The 17,606-nt window shown below is 55.3% G+C and overlaps 2 protein-coding genes across 2 annotated transcripts; one reads left to right on the top strand and one right to left on the bottom strand.

Annotated features, from left to right (window-relative positions):
* Positions 1 to 338: 338 nt before the first annotated feature.
* Positions 339 to 11,926, top strand: CSUI_003320 (uncharacterized protein; the record flags this gene model as incomplete). The annotated part of the gene is made up of 19 exons (XM_068063518.1): positions 339 to 507; positions 686 to 874; positions 1,460 to 1,639; positions 1,894 to 2,142; positions 2,439 to 2,696; positions 3,619 to 3,741; positions 4,053 to 4,514; positions 4,978 to 5,139; positions 5,337 to 5,591; positions 5,768 to 5,920; positions 6,113 to 6,394; positions 6,740 to 7,198; positions 7,462 to 7,776; positions 7,924 to 7,977; positions 8,458 to 8,742; positions 9,027 to 9,212; positions 10,513 to 10,773; positions 11,166 to 11,666; positions 11,823 to 11,926. The coding sequence occupies 19 exons, from the start codon at positions 339 to 341 to the stop codon at positions 11,924 to 11,926; spliced, it is 4,647 nt and encodes a 1,548-aa protein (XP_067924507.1).
* A 336-nt stretch (positions 11,927 to 12,262) lies between these two features.
* On the bottom strand, positions 12,263 to 15,892 carry CSUI_003319 (uncharacterized protein). Its single transcript, XM_068063517.1, has 2 exons — positions 13,468 to 15,892; positions 12,263 to 12,455 (listed from the first exon to the last, which is right to left on the bottom strand). Exon 1 carries the CDS (start codon positions 15,206 to 15,208, stop codon positions 13,763 to 13,765), a length of 1,446 nt encoding a protein of 481 aa, XP_067924506.1. The 5' UTR covers positions 15,209 to 15,892; the 3' UTR covers positions 12,263 to 12,455; positions 13,468 to 13,762.
* Positions 15,893 to 17,606: the final 1,714 nt, after the last annotated feature.

Genomic DNA, 17,606 nt, shown 5'->3' with positions numbered 1-17,606 from the left:
GCTTAGTCTGCCAGGGAGCCAGCTTCATCCCGAGTCCTTGCAGGGCCCCGTGCATGGCGATACTGCTCGTCTTCCTTGCATGTAGACATGCCTTAGCAGGAAAATGGTTTCCTTCTTGCAGTACTGAGCTTGACCGCGTACACGCTGGCTACTCTTCTTTGAGCCCTGAAGATTGGCACTTGATCCGTCCCGTTCTGCTTGCAGGAGTTATCACCTCGTGGAGCGGGTGCGAATCCTACAGATCCGCCTTCTTACGTCATTCACCTGGTGCCGTCCCTACGGCATCTTGAAGTAAAGTGACATACGCACACTGATTTTCTCCGAAGTTGAATTTGACGATGTGCTTGCGCCGAGAATTGTCACTGCTGTGGAGGACTTTTGGAGTTTGCATAGGCATTTGCCTTGCAGTAGTTGGATCGTTGAGCGCTGAACGGCTTCCCCGGAGTCCAGCCGAGCCTCATTCGCGGGAGGCCATGAGCCAGGATGCCGCGGGCAGTTCCGACCCAGGTGAGACTTGCCGATGACGCTGCCGAGTGTACTAACGCGGTTACGTCGCGTAATCGGATGAGGCCTCTTGGAATCCCGGGAACTCGGGGGGGGTTGTTAAACACACGCTGTAAAGGACAATCCGCCTGATCAGGCCATCACGCTGCGACGTCTGCGTGGGTCGTGCTCTTGCGCTCAGCTATGGCGATCATTCGTCACGGTCTGTCGAATTTGTGGCCCAAGGTGTACCCGGAATGGCCTTCTTGGAGAGAGGCACAGCTTACAGATGTCCTGAAGAGAGAGGCTGCGTTAGAGGCGCGCCAGCTCGCAAGTGAATACGCGTCCCACCCAGATGTAATATTTGAAGAGCTGAGCTGGTCTCTCACCTGTGAGTGAAATGCGCCGAACCGCGACTTCCTTCGACCTATTCGTGCTTGTGGGTCTTCGCCTGATCGACGTTTTTGTGGTTTCAGCACAGTTCTGGAGCACGATCTGATTGCCAAGTGACCGTTCACGCATTCACACAATACCTCAAGGACAAGGGACCCTATATTCGCCACCCACTAAGCTATAGCATCTGAGTGGGCGTTGTCTGGCATAGCAGTCTCGGCTACAGTCGTTTCAGAAACGGGCGACACCGGGCCTCGTCTGGTCTTGGCACCCGGGGGCGCATCGACCAGGATCTTCTTTCACCTGTTCAAAAAGTCCACCTTCGGCGTGGCGCTGTACACTGCGACCTGAGGTTTCTGCGATGCTTTAATGCCGAGGGTCACGAATCTCCTGCGGTCTCAGACATTTCATGGCGTTCTGGCACTGGGGGACTCATGCCTTCACTTCGGATTCGTATCGTGAGATACTTCAGCCCTCTATCAGTCATTTCTTTTCGAGAGCGGGTGGAGACGGCCGAACAGAGATCAGCTCTTCAGAGCGTTTCTACAGGAAGCTGAGTGCGGTGGTACTACATGTGTTGCAGCTTGTTATCGACTGCCGGAGAAGGAAGAAGGCAGCAGAGGAGATGAGGGCATTTACGGCGTCGTTGCAGGCCCCGATGGAGAGACACTGGAGCCGCACCGTACAGTCCATTCCCTTCTGCGACTGGTGGAGACGGCGGGACAGCAGTCAGATCTTCAGGACTTCATCAGGGGAAGAATCTGTAAGGCCCACTGTAAGACTGTGTACCTGGGCCAGATGATACATAGCTTGAGGCAAAGATTCGCCGGAGAGCAGCAGCTCCTGGTGACGTTCCTCGCAGCAGCCCCTACGAGAAGTTGATTTCTGTTCGGTCATTTCGGTGCTTACCCCCACTGGGGCCCTGCTATCAGTGTGTACCTCGGGGTAGTTGCGGATTTGTCGCTAGCATATTGTTCTTCATCAGAAACGCGTCACGGTTGCTTATGCTTTGTTCAGCTGCCGCCTACCGCCGGTTTGCTTTCAAGAAGGCTGCAGAACTTCAGGCAGCAGGGGTTGCAACGCTGGAGGAGCTTTCAGCGCGGCTTCTCGAGAGGGCAAATATCCCACCAGGCGACAGAGACTCGGAAGCCCTGATCCGCTCCGCCCTTCCTACCTATGTTGCTGCATGCTCTGAATTCAACGTACACGTGTGGCAACGTCTTATGCAGCACACAAAAGTTATCATGGTCTCACGGGTTGCCGAAGGTGAGTCATCACTCCGAGGAGCCGGCCGAGTCCTGAAGATGGGGCGGATGTCCCGGTCTTCGCTCGACCGCCCAGACGTTTCTTGATACCCCAGTGACCGTTAAGTAGGCAACAGGGCCAGCTTAGCCGAGCAGTAACGCACTCATCGGGTGGCCTGCTGGGGCGCAGCTGCTGAAGGTGAGATTCCTAAGGAGTGTTTCTTCACACACGACCACTCGGAGTTCCCGGTAAAGTGCGTATAGTAAGTGACGGGCATCTCCAGAAACCCAACCGGGGACTGTTTTACTTGATTGCAGCCCTGGCAGACGACGCAGTTCCCCTCGCTGCGAAGGACGACATGCAAAAGGCTGATGAGTTCTCCTGGCCCGATCTGCAGCGCATTGCGGAGTGCGTAGCACGGACAGGGTGCATTGCAGACGAGTTTGGTCAGATTACGCGGCGCACTGTGCAATGCGCGAAGGCTCTGGAGCTGAGTGCGTATTTCCCCGTTGCTGGCCTTTTAAAAAGAGGTGACCGGCCTGTCGCCCAGTCCCTATCCATTCAGGCTTACTCAGGTAAAATCTTGTAAGAAATGAGTACCATCAACGCACTGGGCACCTCGGGGGGAGCTTTCCTTACGAGGCGTGTTCGGTGAGTGTTCCGGGTCGAAACCACGCCGGACTGCTACAATGGATCGAGTAGGACCACACGAGTTCCAGCACGACCGTTACAAGAATCCCAACGACAGGTCGCACCACTTGGCGCCGGACCGTCTTCATGAATCTCTGCTCGTGTTCTTCCGTTTTGCGCCCCCATATAGTGACCTTAAATCTAGTTGTGAACCAGGCAAAGTCCCGGGTGACGTTGTGCCGCGCTCTTCGTGTCAGCGATCCTTCTGGCCTTGGAGAGAATTCTCCCGCTGAAGCCGGAACATCGGGCGTCGCACGTCTTGTTTGAGAAGGGATTGAAGGAGTTCATGGCCTCTCGAGGGACAAAGCACCTGAACACCCGGAGCCCCTTGGAGTCGGAAGTGGTGAAAAGCGTCCAGAACTGCAGCGCTCAGGCTACAGCTTTTCTGAGCGATCTACTGAGGGAAATATACACCTTTTCTGATGGGATTTTCCAGAGTGAGTCCGGAGCGGCGAGCTAATCTCATGGCCTCTCACTGTTAGCGGATCCACCGAGGACAGTTCTCGAAGCAACGATACGACGGCAGGCTCGCTGACGTTCTGCCCACCTGAAGGATAGTTGTTGTGTCTATGCTTCCTAGACAGTTCAGTGTGTTTTAGGATTAGTGTCAGTCGCTAGAAGGTTTTGCTTCCGGATGAACTGCAGTCGGTCGCTCATCGGTGGTAGCCCGGCAGAATTTGACGGGAAGTTTCGCACAGCCCTAGAGATGCTGTATGTACCCGAGCCGCGGGCGTTCACATCGGTTCTCCGAGATCATTCAGTGCCCCCGGGCAGGCGGACATCATGCGGAACCTCTATTGTGTTCAGGTCACCGAGAACTTGCGACGTTCCTCGTTCGCAATGGAAGGATGCTTGCTAGCGCAGTCGGTATCAAGCTTTCGGTCTCTACGCTTGATAGCATGGAGGCTGCGGCGAAGGAAGGCGAAACCGGTATGCCATGAGCGCACGAGAAGAAATAGTATCACAAACTACTTCTGTACAACTGCCCGTCGTAAGCTGTGTGCAGATCCCGTGCCGCACTAGCACCGCGGGGGTCAGGGAGAGCCGGAAGACGACTGCTGCTACGGCAGTGTTGATAGTCGCGCAAGACCCTCAGTGCTTGTTAGACACAAGGACAGCAGCTCACGTTTGGCATCTGGCGACAGGTGGTGCATCCTTGACAAACATCTCTGGTTCCAGTGTCCAACAGCGCTACTGGTCCAACCTGTACAGTAGCTTTCGCATCCGCTCTTTATACTCAGCTTCAAAGGTCCTCTTCCACTCTGTTCTCATGGAGCTCCAAACAGTCTGTCAAGCGCCGATTTCTCGACTGGAGACTAATGAGGCACCACTCAAGAACTGCGTCATACGGTTTCTCAACTCCGTGCAAAGTCCTCTTCAACGCGCTTTCTTTGCTGACAAGATTGGACTGGTGATTTCCGCATTACGTTCCGGGGTCCCCATCGAGAGCCGTTCCGAACAGTACTTGAAGCAGATCGAGCAGGTAGCTAGGCGACTTCATTCTGTTCTCGACGACCTGTCGCGCCACGAGGCAAATGCGTTTCGGTCCCTCTTTCCCCCAGGCCAGCATCGTATCGAGCTCCACGATTTGGCACAGATGAGTGACGACAATCTTTTCTCTACGGCTGAAGCTTTTGCTCTTTCTCAGAAATGGGGAGAAGTGCTGACTCCATGGGTTGCAGCCGCCGACACATCCGCAAAAGGTGAGGAACCTTGGGTGTAAGAGAAAGGTCCGCTTCCTTTCTCGTGAGGACCTGTTGCCGCACTCGTACCGGGACCGCTAGCTTGTTTTCGTGTTCACGGGCAGATATGCACAAATGTCATCGGCAGCAGTAGAGAACGGAAGTGGTGATTCGACTTTCTGCCGACAGGATGTGCTCATTATGCTACCGATGCTGTAGGCGTGAAAAAGTAGGAACTACGCCACCCCGTGCAGTAGCAGTGTCAAGTAGTGATTTTTCGACATGAAATCGGCGCCCGCCGGGAACAGCCGTCCCGACAATCGTGTGGAAAACTTGCCATACATTCCTGGATGCTGCGTTTCACCAAAGAAGCAGTACTTACGTCAAGTCCGGACTTCATGGTGTCCGTAAAGCCAAGTTTCACCGGCTCTCGCGGATCACACGGGTCCGACAAGTCCGTAAAACGTGATGTTCTGGTCTTCAGAGGTTGCCAGACCTGCTGCGGAAGAGCCGTTGACCAGTACCATGATTGCTATCGACCGTATTCAAAGGCTTGACGCACAAGTCGCGAAGGACGTTCCAGTCGAAGACAGATTCTCAACACTTTCGGAGAAGAGTGGTCTGTCCCAAAGGACAGTCCTAGCAGGTACGGTGCTAGTTTCCTGGGGTCTGCTCGTCTACGTCTCTGGAGAGTGCATGTTAGCAAGTTCTAAATGAATCCGTGTAGTCTCAAGCCGTCTTGCAATGCCATGCAGATATTCTCCTTGACAGCCAAGACTGACGTGCGAGTCTCCCAGGCGTATTTACTGATCGTCTGTTGGAGTGTATGCGTGTTTCTTTTAGCTCACGCGCACTGCCTCGCCTTGCAGATCCTACAGGTGCTTCACAGTATGCGTAGAGACCCGCTGATGGCGAAGAAGGACGTACATTCTGTTCCACAGCTCGAGGCGTTCGTAACGAGCTATGTTCGCGGAAGCTCTGGAATCAGAGAACCCGACGATCCGCAGGGGTTGACAGAGTCCTCAGCAAGAGCTGAGGAGGGTAGTTCGACAAAACTGCACCTGCAAATCAGCAGCCAGGCCCTCAGAATCGTAAAATGTGAGCTACTTCGGCAATGTGCTTGAGGTAACATGAAGAAAGCCCGTATGCCCAGGTAACGGAACGGCGGTTGAACTGCGGGTGAACTGTGGCGCACTGCGGCGGCTAGTCGCTTCGCGGTAATCAGGCCTTGCTCATTCCTTGTCTACTTTCTGGGTCTTCTCCGCGGCACTCAGACTTCTTGGCTCGCGACTTCACCTCCCAGACGGGGATGCGGAAAGCCATCGAGAACAAGGGAATTTCACCTTCTGCGTGGATCAGGCAACAAAGGGATCGGACGGACTTCCGTGCAGATTTACCCGAAATCTTCATGCTCGATTCTATGTTCGGTGAGTCTTCACGTCACTTGCCACACCGCAAACTTCTTTCCGAGTGCCGGACTCCAGTTTCCTGCAGTCCGTCAGAATCCCGTGCTATGGCTTCGAGGCGAGTAAGAGCCTCGTTCTTTATTCGCGACATCCCTACGCACTTCAGAATTCTAGGGCGGTGGCGTAGTATGCTGCTTGTTTGTCTCCCTACAGGATGCATAGCCCGCATGATTCCCGTGATTTTGAACGACAAGGAAATCAAGCCAACGTGTCGGACAGCTCACGGCACTCCCGAAGTGATTGCGGAGTGCGTCAGTCCATCAGAGTCTTTCGCACAGGCTTTGGTGCTGAATCCGGGCCTTCTTCGCTCCAGGGTCAGTTACTGGCTGTCGGCTGGGGAAGCTCCCAGAGAATGCCAGGCCATAGAACGCCTTATGAGTCAGCCTGAAGCCCAGGGTGACCTGAAGTTCTTGTTAACCTCCGAGCTCGAGAGACGTAAGTAAATTGCGCCATGTGTTACGCTTCCTGGCGCAGTGACGACGCAGAATCTGGTGGATGTACCGCAAGGATATTCTCTTTCACTGTTTGACACGAATCACGACTCCACGGTCCAAGTTTCTTGGCAGAAAGAGGAGCCAGGGCGCCTGTAGCTGTGGTGACGTATTATGAAAAATATCGGAGGCCGAGAGCCTCCGTTCCCACTCCAAGTCATGACTCCGATTTAACCAAGCTGTGTGCATCCAGACTTTCTTGGTCTCGCTTTTGATTACTTAATGGCTCCATGGCCAGTCAGTGCAAGGGTTTATCGACAGGCTCACCGAATATCCCAACTTTGTGCAGAGGACTGCGGAAAAGACACTCGGGGCCTCGGCTACTGGGCACGGTACACGCTCAAGGTTGAGGTGGTGAGTCGACTATACAGGCATTACGCCAGAGAAACCGGCAAGGCTTCTATAGAGGAGTTCCTCGAAGACACATTCGGTACCACTGGGGTGGGGCGATCGACAGCCGTTCCAAGAATCTCGGGCCCTCTACTCCAAAAGCATATCCGAAGTGTCATCGCCCAATATCCTTTCCTGGCGAGATGTTTGAATGACGAGATCACCTTCCGCAGGGAGCTTGAAACTTCGCTGTATAACGTGCAAGCAGCCGTCCGGGGTGCTAGTGGCACCGCTCCTCAGGATGTCGAGAGTTTCAAGTTACTCCTCGCGCCGGAAACAGAAGACGTAGGACTCCGGAAGGAGGTGTCTGCCGAGATCGTAGGTACGGACCGGCTTATACATAGTGGGACAACGACGGGTGAGTTTGCAAGACCGGGATGTGAAATAGCGAGCCACATCCACCTGGGATAGCATCCATCCTGGTCAGCCTCCTCCTGCGCTTGGGGGTACGGTTTCGGCGCCGCAAGTATTACGGCTTTCGTTTCGTTATTGAGCGAGTGGAAGGCAAAGTATGTTACCTCCGTAGCAGCTTCCGGCGTTACTCCGTTCTACAGCTCCCGCGGGCATCGACAGCTCTTCAGACTTTTGTTGCCTCGCTTTGTTTTGTCTGGATTCCTTCAGTGTCCAATCCCACGCTTACCCAGAAATTCTTGAGCTACGTCGTGGTCAGAGAGGGCCACCCAAACGCCGAATTTCACTTACCTTTCTACGTTCCTCACGGCGCAGAGGCGGAGTTCCGGCTGCAGCCCTCCGCTGTGTACCATGTCGCTGAGGTGCTTGGAGGACCCAACTGTTACCTTGGTGATAGCCGAAGTACAGAAACCCAGACTACGCCGTTGTCACGTTCTCTATGCTGGCTTGAAGAAGCGCTCCAAGAGAAATCGGGCCCGCTCGCCCTAAGCGGCTCCAGCAAGCTTCCCGAAGTGAAGTTTACTAGTAAGTCCGGCAAGCTTCTCCCTTGTTTCTGCGGTCAGCGGCGCGTTACGTTTTCGATTCCGTCTCTCCAACCTGAGAGGACTAGCAGAGGGGCATCTTCTTGATCCCAAGGGCTGTCTCACTGGTGTTGCTTTCCTGGTGTCGCAGCAAGGGTCCCCCCATTTCCCTACCCGCTGGAACCCCAGATTGCTCACATTCTCGGTACGCAAGAAGCCAATCACGGTTCAGGATGTCCCGTGAACTTTGGGCGCATTTGCAAGTTGTTGGATGGAACAGCACGCCTCGACAGGCGGGGTCATCTCTTGACAGGGGAAGTGACGATTGCCTCAACTCAGTTGTGGTTCAGTGGAGTGTTTTGAATCAGTACGGACATCGGCGTCCAGTTTTTTTTTTTTTCAAGGGGCGCCGTCAGAATGCAGGATCATTGTCGGAGGACGAGACGACTATTCACGACTTCGAGTGTAGGGGCACTGGGGTTCTGAGAGAGCCAACGTCAGACGACTGCACGTAGTCGATGACCGGAGTAGACACAGTTGTTCCGAGAGCGGGACCACTGCGATTCGGTATCCTCCGAGTCGGGCATATGTGTTCGTTGCTCGTGCCATGTATTGTTTTGTGGCCGGATCACTCAAGACTCTACTGAGGGCATTCTACACACCGAGCTTTATGTGTGCACTGCAGCCCTTCCAGGCTGGAAGCTACCTTTCCAACCGCCCAGGCCTTGTCGCTTGGTAGAGCCGCCACAGGTAGACGTCAAGCCCTTCGTACCGATCGTGACGGTGACAGAACCTCTGCCTCCAGCGGTCAAGGACCTTGTTCTGACCGTCCAGCCAGAAGCGGCTACAGAAGATATTCTTTTCGAAGTGCCGGAGATAGTACCGGCACGTAGCGAGCTGGTCGAAGACAAGGAGGGACCACAATCTGTGAAAGCGACAAGGCCACTGAAGGCAGACGCCGACGCAGACGGTGAGTGCAGCGCACCTGCGAATTCGAGACCGAACTTTTCCGAGTTTTGCAGTCAGTCCCCGGAGCGGTCGAGATAGAGACTCCCGCAACCACCATTTAGCGCACCAGCGCGAGTGCACCCAGTGCTGCTCCCATGCAGCACAAGAAGCACCAGATCTCGCTCGACGTCTAACTTTTAGAGACGTCTGAGTCACTCAGGGATCTCTTCCGATAGCAGTGAATGACCGGTCGGGCTCTCGGAGTCAGAAAACTGATCGACGTGCATTTGTGCCTGATAAATGTAGGCTGTTTGGATCTTGTAAGGCTGTACCACGTGTACATCGAGCAAGAAGACGCGGTGAAAGACGTTGACACGCTCTATCAGAAGGCGCTTGAGAATAGTCTGTTTGCTTCGACCGTCCAGTCGCTTGGGCTTGCGTCAGGCTCACGTGATCTCCAGCAGTTCCGCTTTGCCATGTGCGTGACTTGCGGTAAGCTTCTCTTGTTCACAACTGACAGTAGGACGAGTGAGCCGCCAGTCGCCGGTTCAGCGTTCGGCAGCACTACTTGGTACAATTTCTTCATCGAGTTCCGAGGGTGGTCGTAAGGCGGAGCAGGCGAATTTGAGTAGCAGTGTGCTACGCAAAAGGGCAACAGGAGCTCAGCATTATCGACATGGGTACATCCAGCTAGGTTACGGAGGTCCGGACTACCGCTCACCACTGGACGGGAATGCCATGCTTCGCCAGATCTCTATTTTTCTGTCCCTTCGTGCACATCAGCACCGGGATATTGTAATAATAGCGTTATGCGTAAAAATTGTCTCGGCGCAAATACGTCGGGAACTGCTATAAAGAGGGCGATCAACTGTAGAGAGCCCTTGCTAGGGAGAGTCGTGCGATCCGTGGGGCGCCACAGTGACCTGTACTTACGATCGTCGGCGGTGTGCTTGATACGCGCAGGCAAGCATCTCCCTGCCCTCGTATTACAGCGGGCTGAAACTGGTTTTCCCGCTGCTACCTTGGAAAAGACTAAGGCCCTGTGCGGCGAAATGTACAAACGTCAAGGCTGGAGTGAGTAGCTAGTTCGTCGGTGTCACACGCATCAAGTGGCTTTGCCCAAAACTCGCTCTGCTAACTTCCGCAGGGCTGCCGGTCAAAAAGCCGGTCCATTTTCTGTGCTACATTTCCAGTGTAGTCTTCAAGAAGTGTAGACAGCTACGACCTGGTACCTCTAGTATATACTGTAGGCCGAGGGGCCGCCACAGTTCTGAGTTGGGAAGTCGTCTTGAATTGGCACGAAGGTGACGCGCAGTCATCGTTTCGCTGCCGGTTCGGCAACAGCAGATTGATTTCCTGGGCCGTGCTCCCCGTTGCCTTCCTCTTTGGTTTCGTCTGCAGCGAGGTTTCTAGAAGGAGGTACTCTCATCGCCGTGGCAACCCGTAAGGTTCCCCGCTTGCTTGGGTCTTTCCAGAGCTCCTTCAAGTGCCGCCCTCACCCAGACCACAGTTTGAGTTATTCCACTGTGCTAACTGAATGAAACACTTCCAGGCGGCTGTTTGTGCTGCACACGCCGCGCTCCTCCGCTGGCTGTCGGCGCGTCAGTCAGTTACTTGCAAGGCCGCGCTCCGGAGTCTGGACCACGCTTTTAAAACGTGTCGCAGCGCCCTCTAGGGTGCAGTCAGTATAAGCGGACCTGAAGAGCCTCTTGCTTATGTGTTGGGTTGCGCCTTCCCTGGCTACATTCGTTCTCACGACGCTTATCAGTGATCTTGGTGGGCCCTTTTGCAGCACAGTCGCCCGTAACAAGTTCAGTGCAGCTGAACCTGCCGCTGGACGAACTGGCGCACCGCCTAACAGCCCGGATTGCAGACATTGTGCGGACGGGCGGCGTCGACAGCGAAGACCAACTTCTAGGAGTCTGCTCTGCAGCTGCAGCCCTGTCACTATCATACCAGGACGTTGCGGCGGCCCTCTTTCAAACACAGCGAAGTTCTCAGAACGTACTGCTCGCTCAGTGGAAGACTCTGCGTGAAACAGGCCGACGCCGAAGTAAGCACTTGGTAACTTCCACACTTGGAGAGCCTGTGGGTAGCCCCGAATACCAGGGTAGAGGGCATGTTTCCTCACACATTCTACAATACTTTGGCCTGCAGGACCATGCAAGGAATCACCCTCCAGTCCAATTTTTTCTGTGGCGTGCTGCCCTCTGTCGTGCCTATATAGCCCAAGAATATTGCATAGGCACGAATATGTTGCAACCCGAAAACCACCATGCCCGTCTGGCATGTGGGGGAGCTTGACCTCACTGTTCCGGAGCTTAGCGAAGCTTGCGGACATACCATACGCGGGAAGACGCTGGCGTATCGCTACACTTTCCAGCCAGGATTGTCCGTGCTGATCTGTCTCTTTGGACGATTGTCCCACTGTGCTGTGCTTTGCAGAGCAAATGGATTTTTGCGGGAAAATAAGTAAGGCGATTGCTTATCTTGCCAGTGCGGAGCAGCAACCCGCAATATCGGGCGAACTCAGTACCCCCGAACTGCCAATGGACGCTTGCTGCCTGTGTTTCACAGTCAGACAAGTAACGGACACCTTCTCGACAAAAGCTGATGGGGGTGTATCTGGACGCCGCAGTCCCCTGACGGTTACCGGCGCGCTGAACAATCTGGTGAACACCCGGCTACCGGCGGCAGCCTTCGCTATAGCAGCGACGCGGAAGCTCGGCAACAACGACGAAGCACTTGCAGCGTTTTGCGTGTCCTTGAAGTTCTTCAACTTCCTGAAGAGTGCGACGGCAGCCGGTGGCACGGTTCATCGTATGCTTGCGATGTGGAATTCACTTCTGCCAAAAACCATGTTGCTGCAGATCGCGGCTATTGCCTCTAGCGTAGATCCCAAAACACATCCCCAAACTGTGTCAGCGTGCCGCCCCGAACCACTAGGTGAGCTTTTCTGCGGTATACTGCGTGCTCGAGCAGTGGCTCGACGTTAGGCCGCTTCGGTCACAACTGATCGTTTCGAGGCTGCTGTCGTAGCTGCGGCCCCAGCTGTTTGCGCTCGACTTCTTCCGCTCGACGATGTGCTACTGTGCGCTGCAGCACCAGAGGCTGAACGACTGCTGACAGTCATCGACCCGCACATATGGGCATCGACTCTTTTGGGCGACCAAACTGACGAGGTAAAGGTAGCAGCGTCGGGATAGTTTTCGCGTTATCGACTAAGCGTCGGCTGGTTTTTCCAAGCTGCATGCTGAACCTAAGAGGCCAGTCTGGCAGAGTTCGATCTCCCTCTCGCTTCAAAATCGTCTCGGCTCAAGTATAAATGTGGGGTGAACCCTTAGAACGGTCCTCCTCGGGATCTTCAAAGGAGTCAGGTGTGTGTTGCTCCTATCTGAGGAACCACCATGCCTTACGCCTGCCGACCTCACCCGCATTCTTCAAAGAAAGTCGGAAAGCGGGCAGAAATAGTAAGGCCTTACGAACGAATTTGTTTTGGCGTCAGGAAACTCTATGTCTGAAGACTGGTCTTCTTCACTGGCTCAGGCGGCGGACCCGCCGTCGAGGGACTCCTGCCGGACCGCTGAGAGTGATGCTGGTGCTCGTGGTCTCCTGTGCCGGTTCACACGATGCTCAGACAGGCCGGCATGGCGCGGTCTCTCGATCGCCGGTACGTCTTTGAGACTCACATCGCACTTCACACGCTCCACAGCCAGCTGCGCTGAGTCACCTCCGCTAACGCACGACACAGACGGGCCAGACGTTGAGAGACAGGTGTCCAGTTCTAGAGCTGTTCGTGGCAAGGGGTCAACCGCAGAAACTGGCTTCGGTGGATTATAGATTTCGCACTCTTCAACCGAGGGGATTCCTATACCTGTCAGGCACCCGGGTGCTGAGAGCCATTCTTCTCAGCCTGGTCTGTTCCGGCTCACTGCGTGGGGAGCGCTTCGAATCTTTCGCAGCAGCTGACCACCCCCCGCCGTCCACCGGCATACCCTGACTTGTGATACTGCTTGTACCCGCTCTTGAGGGGGCCTGATTCCTGAGCAAGACTTAGCAGTGCTGCAGTCACGTTTGACTTCCCGAGTGAGCACTAAGTCAGTTGTCTTCCCTCAGGAGGGCGGTCAACGCAGCTGCTCAGCTACACGACTCCAGACAGTCACACAACCAAGTCTGTCGTAGACTACCGTGCCTGCGTGTGGTCTTGCCTCGTGTTATCGTGGTTGTTCCCGCTGTCCCGTCCTCTCCAGCTGTTGCGGGCACGGTTATGACTTCGAGCTGTCAACAGAATTGTGCCGGTTTATCACCTCGGGTTCCCTTCCGCGTCCCGTCACGGGCCCGTGCCCGCTGTTCCTCTATGCAGCCACGTTGGTAGTCAAACGGCACAGACACGGGCAGTTCAACTAAGCAGCGACGAAAGGTTCCCTGCTGCGGCTATGCGAAACTTACCGCCAACCACGGATGCTTGCCAGTACTGCAATGCATCGTTAGCGCTCAACAAATCACCTTGCGAGGTTTACTAGAGTACCTGGTTACTTGACATCCCCACGAATGGTTACTTGTCATCCCTGCACGCTACCCTGTCGCTGTTTTCACGAACCAACGTGGCACCGTTTGGTTCTATGCCGGCGTACATCATCGCCACGTTCACCTCGTCCCGTGCCGCAACTTGATTCCCGGGCGCAGCTCTGCCTTCCCATCTTTGTGGTTACCACGTCTTCTTTATGATAGAAACTCAGCCACGTACCGGTTGTTTTACGATCGGGCCGCGCTCCCGTAATGGGATTAAACAGCGTACGCCTGAGAGCCTGTGGCCTGGAGCGTCGGGTGCGGCTCGAGACAAAACAGGCATATTTCAAAAGCATTGTCCGCTCAACAACCAGAGTTCAGAACATGATATGCTTAATCAGTTATCACTCCTTCCCAGTCTTTCCCCCCGGAGCGCAACTGTCCGGTCGTTGAGTTGTCATCTGCTTCACTTGATCAGTGTCGCAACCCGGTGTACTTGCCGCCACAGTCACGGGCCGAAGAGCGCAGCGCTCTCAAAGTTTCTTCTTTGAAAACCGGCCCAAGAGGTTCCCAAGCTTGTTGTTTTTGGATTCCGGAACGGCAGGGCGCTCTGGTCCCGGTGCCTCGCCCGGCACTGTCGTACCTTCGTTTGCCGTCGCGCTTGGAGTCTTGGCTGCCCCACTTCTGTCTCGCTCCCTGTGGGAGACAACAGAATGGGCGGAACCACTGGTCAGCCCTCCGGCAGGCTGGCGGTCGGTTGACATGGCTTGCGGAGCAGGAGACATGAGTTTTGCTGCCGTTGCGCCCCCGCCAGCAGGATTTCCACCCCAGGGTTCAGGCTCTATACGCGGACTGCTTGTCTGACCACGCTCAGCTTCTCTGGTCGGAACCCGATTGCCGCCATCCTTGTCCGCAGGTGTTACACCGGCGTCTCCTTTCTCTCCACGTGCACCCTTACTCTTTTCCCCGTCTGCAGCTGTCCGGTCTACGCTTTCGCGTTCCAGCTCTCCGTCTCGGCCTGCCTTCTCTGCTGTCGCCCCGTCTCGGGCTTCCGTCTGTACCTGTGTGCTCTTCCCGCTCGGATAACTGTCCGGAGCAGCATCGGCGCGGTGGCGAACAGAAATAACTACGATCATCCTAAAGACAACAGCCGCCAACACCGCCACAGCCGCTATGGACTTGACTGCGAAAATACGACTCGGCGACGGCCCGGCCGCCTTCCCCTCCGGTCTCCATGGTGCCGGCAGTTTGTCCCACGCTTGCTCGTCGATGCCTTCCCTTAGAAAAAGGAATAACACGCCACTCAGCACAAGAAGGGCACCCACAGCGAGCACCGATGGCACCCCTCCCCCTACACGCATGGCAATTGCCTCAGCTCTCTCCTGCGAGGGCGCTGAACGCTGTCTCCTCTGTAGGACGAAAACACCACTGATTGCAAGGGCAATCAGTAGCGCCACAAGCCTCTGACGCATCTTGGAGGCTGAGCCCCCGAAGCTCATTTTGCGTCCCAGAAGCGGCGGCCGCCGCAGCCGAGTCGGGAGCGGAGTGGTGATTTGCAATTTGGTGTCTTGCGCCTCTTCATCATCTGTCTGCGCTGACTCAAAGGATGTTCCGGCCGACGCTGAATGCTGCTGCGCGCCTTCGCGGCCAGGTGTCTCTACGGAGAAGTAGCCGTAGCCCTCATTGTCTTCCCACACAGACTCCTCGATCGGATCCTCGGTTGTAAGACCCGATGAGACTTGAGAATAGTAGTTCTCCGTGTGCCAGTAGCTGTCGCCAAGGTCTGCCATAGTAGACGTGCGGGGAGCGTCCGGCACGACAGAAGGAGAGCAAGGTAGGGAAGAGGACACCGCCACGAGACACGTGAGTTGCAGCACGCGGCCGTGCAGCCCGGTTCTGGCACTTCTAGAAGGTATCAGGGTAGGAGAACTTCGCCATTGCGCCGTGATCCTCCGTACACATTTCACCAGCAGACTCATTGTTCCTCGTGCAGCAGCTTCCTGGGAACCATTTCCTATTCTTCAGCGGCGTGGGTCTTTCCTGGCTGCGGAGTGGGAAAGCTGGCTGCGGATAAATGACTCGCCGTTCTTCTGATCGGACTCTTTGCCAGGGACGGAAGACGAGAACGTGTGTTGGAGCGACACGGGTTAGGTCAGCTTGCGAACGCGTAGACTTCAAGGGACAAAGAAACAAGACGCTGACTTCCGTTTTTGCAAATGGCGTATTACGACAGCCCAACAGCTTCGCCCCGCCAAAGCGCCCTGTGCCCAGGCTTTCACTAGTTCCACGCTCGCACGGAATGCGCACCAGCGGAGAGAGCGGAAAAGCTACCTCAGCCGGCAACTAGGAGGAGTGCTAACAAACTCCATTTTCGCTGTTGCAGCCGCTGCGGGACAGGGCCTGCACGCCACAATGGGAAACTATCGGGCCGGAACGACAAACACGTCCGAAAGTAGCTTTCAACTTTCCGTGCATTCATCGCAGCCTGGACATTTCGGGTGCATAACCCGACACCATTTTCGAAAGCCTTAGGGAAAAAGTTGGTACCTGACAGCCATGACAGGCCGCCGCTGTTATTCAAGAAGAACGAGTGGTATTGCACGTGACTTCGCGTGTCAAGAAACCATTCCGGACCTCGACAAAGTGCATGTTTTTGTTTCCATCACTCCGGTTATGCGGCAACTCCGCCATTGCTCCGAGACCCCTGACCCAGCGCCGTTGTGGTCGGGTGGTGGGGTGTCTCGGCTTATGGATGTATGCGTCGTGTCGGCGTCGACAGCAGCTAGTCTACCAGAGCACGGCTTCCACAGGGACGGATCGAGAGCTGTTACGGCCCGTATCGTTTTCCAGCAGCGCGCCATTGTCTTGGTATGTATCCTGTTTGTCGCACAGTACGTGTGCATACACAAATCCACTTGTTTCACGGTCCTGTACAAGCAAAACTGGGAAAGTTGGGCTGGTCATCTTCAGTATCACCGGCGCCTGCTCTACGCTCTACGGACGCAGAAAAACCCAGAACTTTTACGGTTGAAAATGCGTCGGTATGTGGTCGCCTGCCTGCCTGCCCCATCTCACCAGCTGTCCTACAGGCTGGTCACTCCGGTAATCCGCAGGCGGCTATACCCCACCGGAGGCTGCGCGTTGAGGTTCGCCGGTGTCACGAGAACGAGCTGCGATCACGGCCCTCGTCGATCTTTTCTGTGGACCCGAGTCCGAGCCGAAGGCGCGGATTCGAAGCCAGGGCCGTGAACATCTGTCTCGGCACCGCCGGCGCCCCGCGAGCTGCCCCCCCAGATCTGTGTCTCCACTCCGCTACACATGGGACCAGCCCTGCAACTTCTCCCGAAACCCAAGGAACGGTAGTTTCCCTGCAGATTATTCCCTCCGTTCTTAGGCGTCTCTTTTTTCGCTGTTTCGAGAGGTTCATCAACAGCCGAGTCGCGGCAGTGGCACACTGTAACCCTGCGCACTAGACCAGGCATCCTTCCACAAACGTAGCACCCGCTAGTGCAGAGGGGATCCCAGACGTCGGACACTGCACTGCGCTTGCCATCTCTGGCAACACTTCAGGCTTCTGGTTGAAGTTCAGCTGCAACAGGTCGGCCGCTAAATAGCCGTGCCGAGGCGGTCACCGTGACCGGCACCAGAATCGCTTCCTGCTGGTCTTCTGTGTGACGCATGTGTGGCGACTATGTGCTGCCAACGCGTTCGTGTGGCAGTCAGTGTCGCGCTTTGGTATGAAGCAACGTATGTCGCGCCCTTCGGGCGCTGCGCTGGAGGGTGCCCGCCTACCGGGGCAAGTGTCGTGCAGGCCCAGTGCTGTCGCGGCGGGGCTGACCAGTTGAAGAACTTGTACCATATAAAAGCATTACACGTGGTAGCCCCGCATTGTTTCACATCGGTGCGAAAAAAAAGGAAATTTAAAGCTTACTCCCCTTACCTTTCTTGTTTGACTTTTTGTTTTTACGTGCACGGCACGATGGCCGGCCAGCCCGTCGACCTATCTTCCATTGACCCGTCAACAATGCGGGACCCGAAGCAGGAATTATGGCACGCACTTTTCAAAAAATGAATAAACAGCCCTCGACCACGGAAATATGATGGTCGTTCAGATCTTGCCCCTTTCCAGCTTTTTTGTTCCGAGTGTCCGCGGTACCTTAACGAGTGGGGGATCGCGGCGAAAGAGGATCGAGTCCGACAGGCGGCCCTCTTCCTGAATGGGGAGGCGAAGCTTTACTGTCAAAGTATCGAAGAAACTCGCCCACCGGAAGAGAGACCGCGCACCCTTGAAGATCTCTATGATATTTTACGTCAGCGATTTATTTCATATCAGTCACGCTGGGGATGTGCTACGGGAGCTAACGCAACTCAAGTTCA

The sequence above is a fragment of the Cystoisospora suis genome, assembly GCF_002600585.1.
Source record: "Cystoisospora suis strain Wien I chromosome Unknown contig_1455, whole genome shotgun sequence".
Classification (NCBI taxonomy): domain Eukaryota; phylum Apicomplexa; class Conoidasida; order Eucoccidiorida; family Sarcocystidae; genus Cystoisospora; species Cystoisospora suis.
Note: the sequence above shows the minus strand (reverse complement) of the source record. Positions and strands in the feature narration are given on the sequence as shown.

Excerpts from the sequence above, each read along its gene's own strand:
- CSUI_003319 (XM_068063517.1), bottom strand. The coding sequence starts at position 15,208 with ATGAGTCTGCTGGTGAAATGTGTACGGAGGATCACGGCGCAATGGCGA.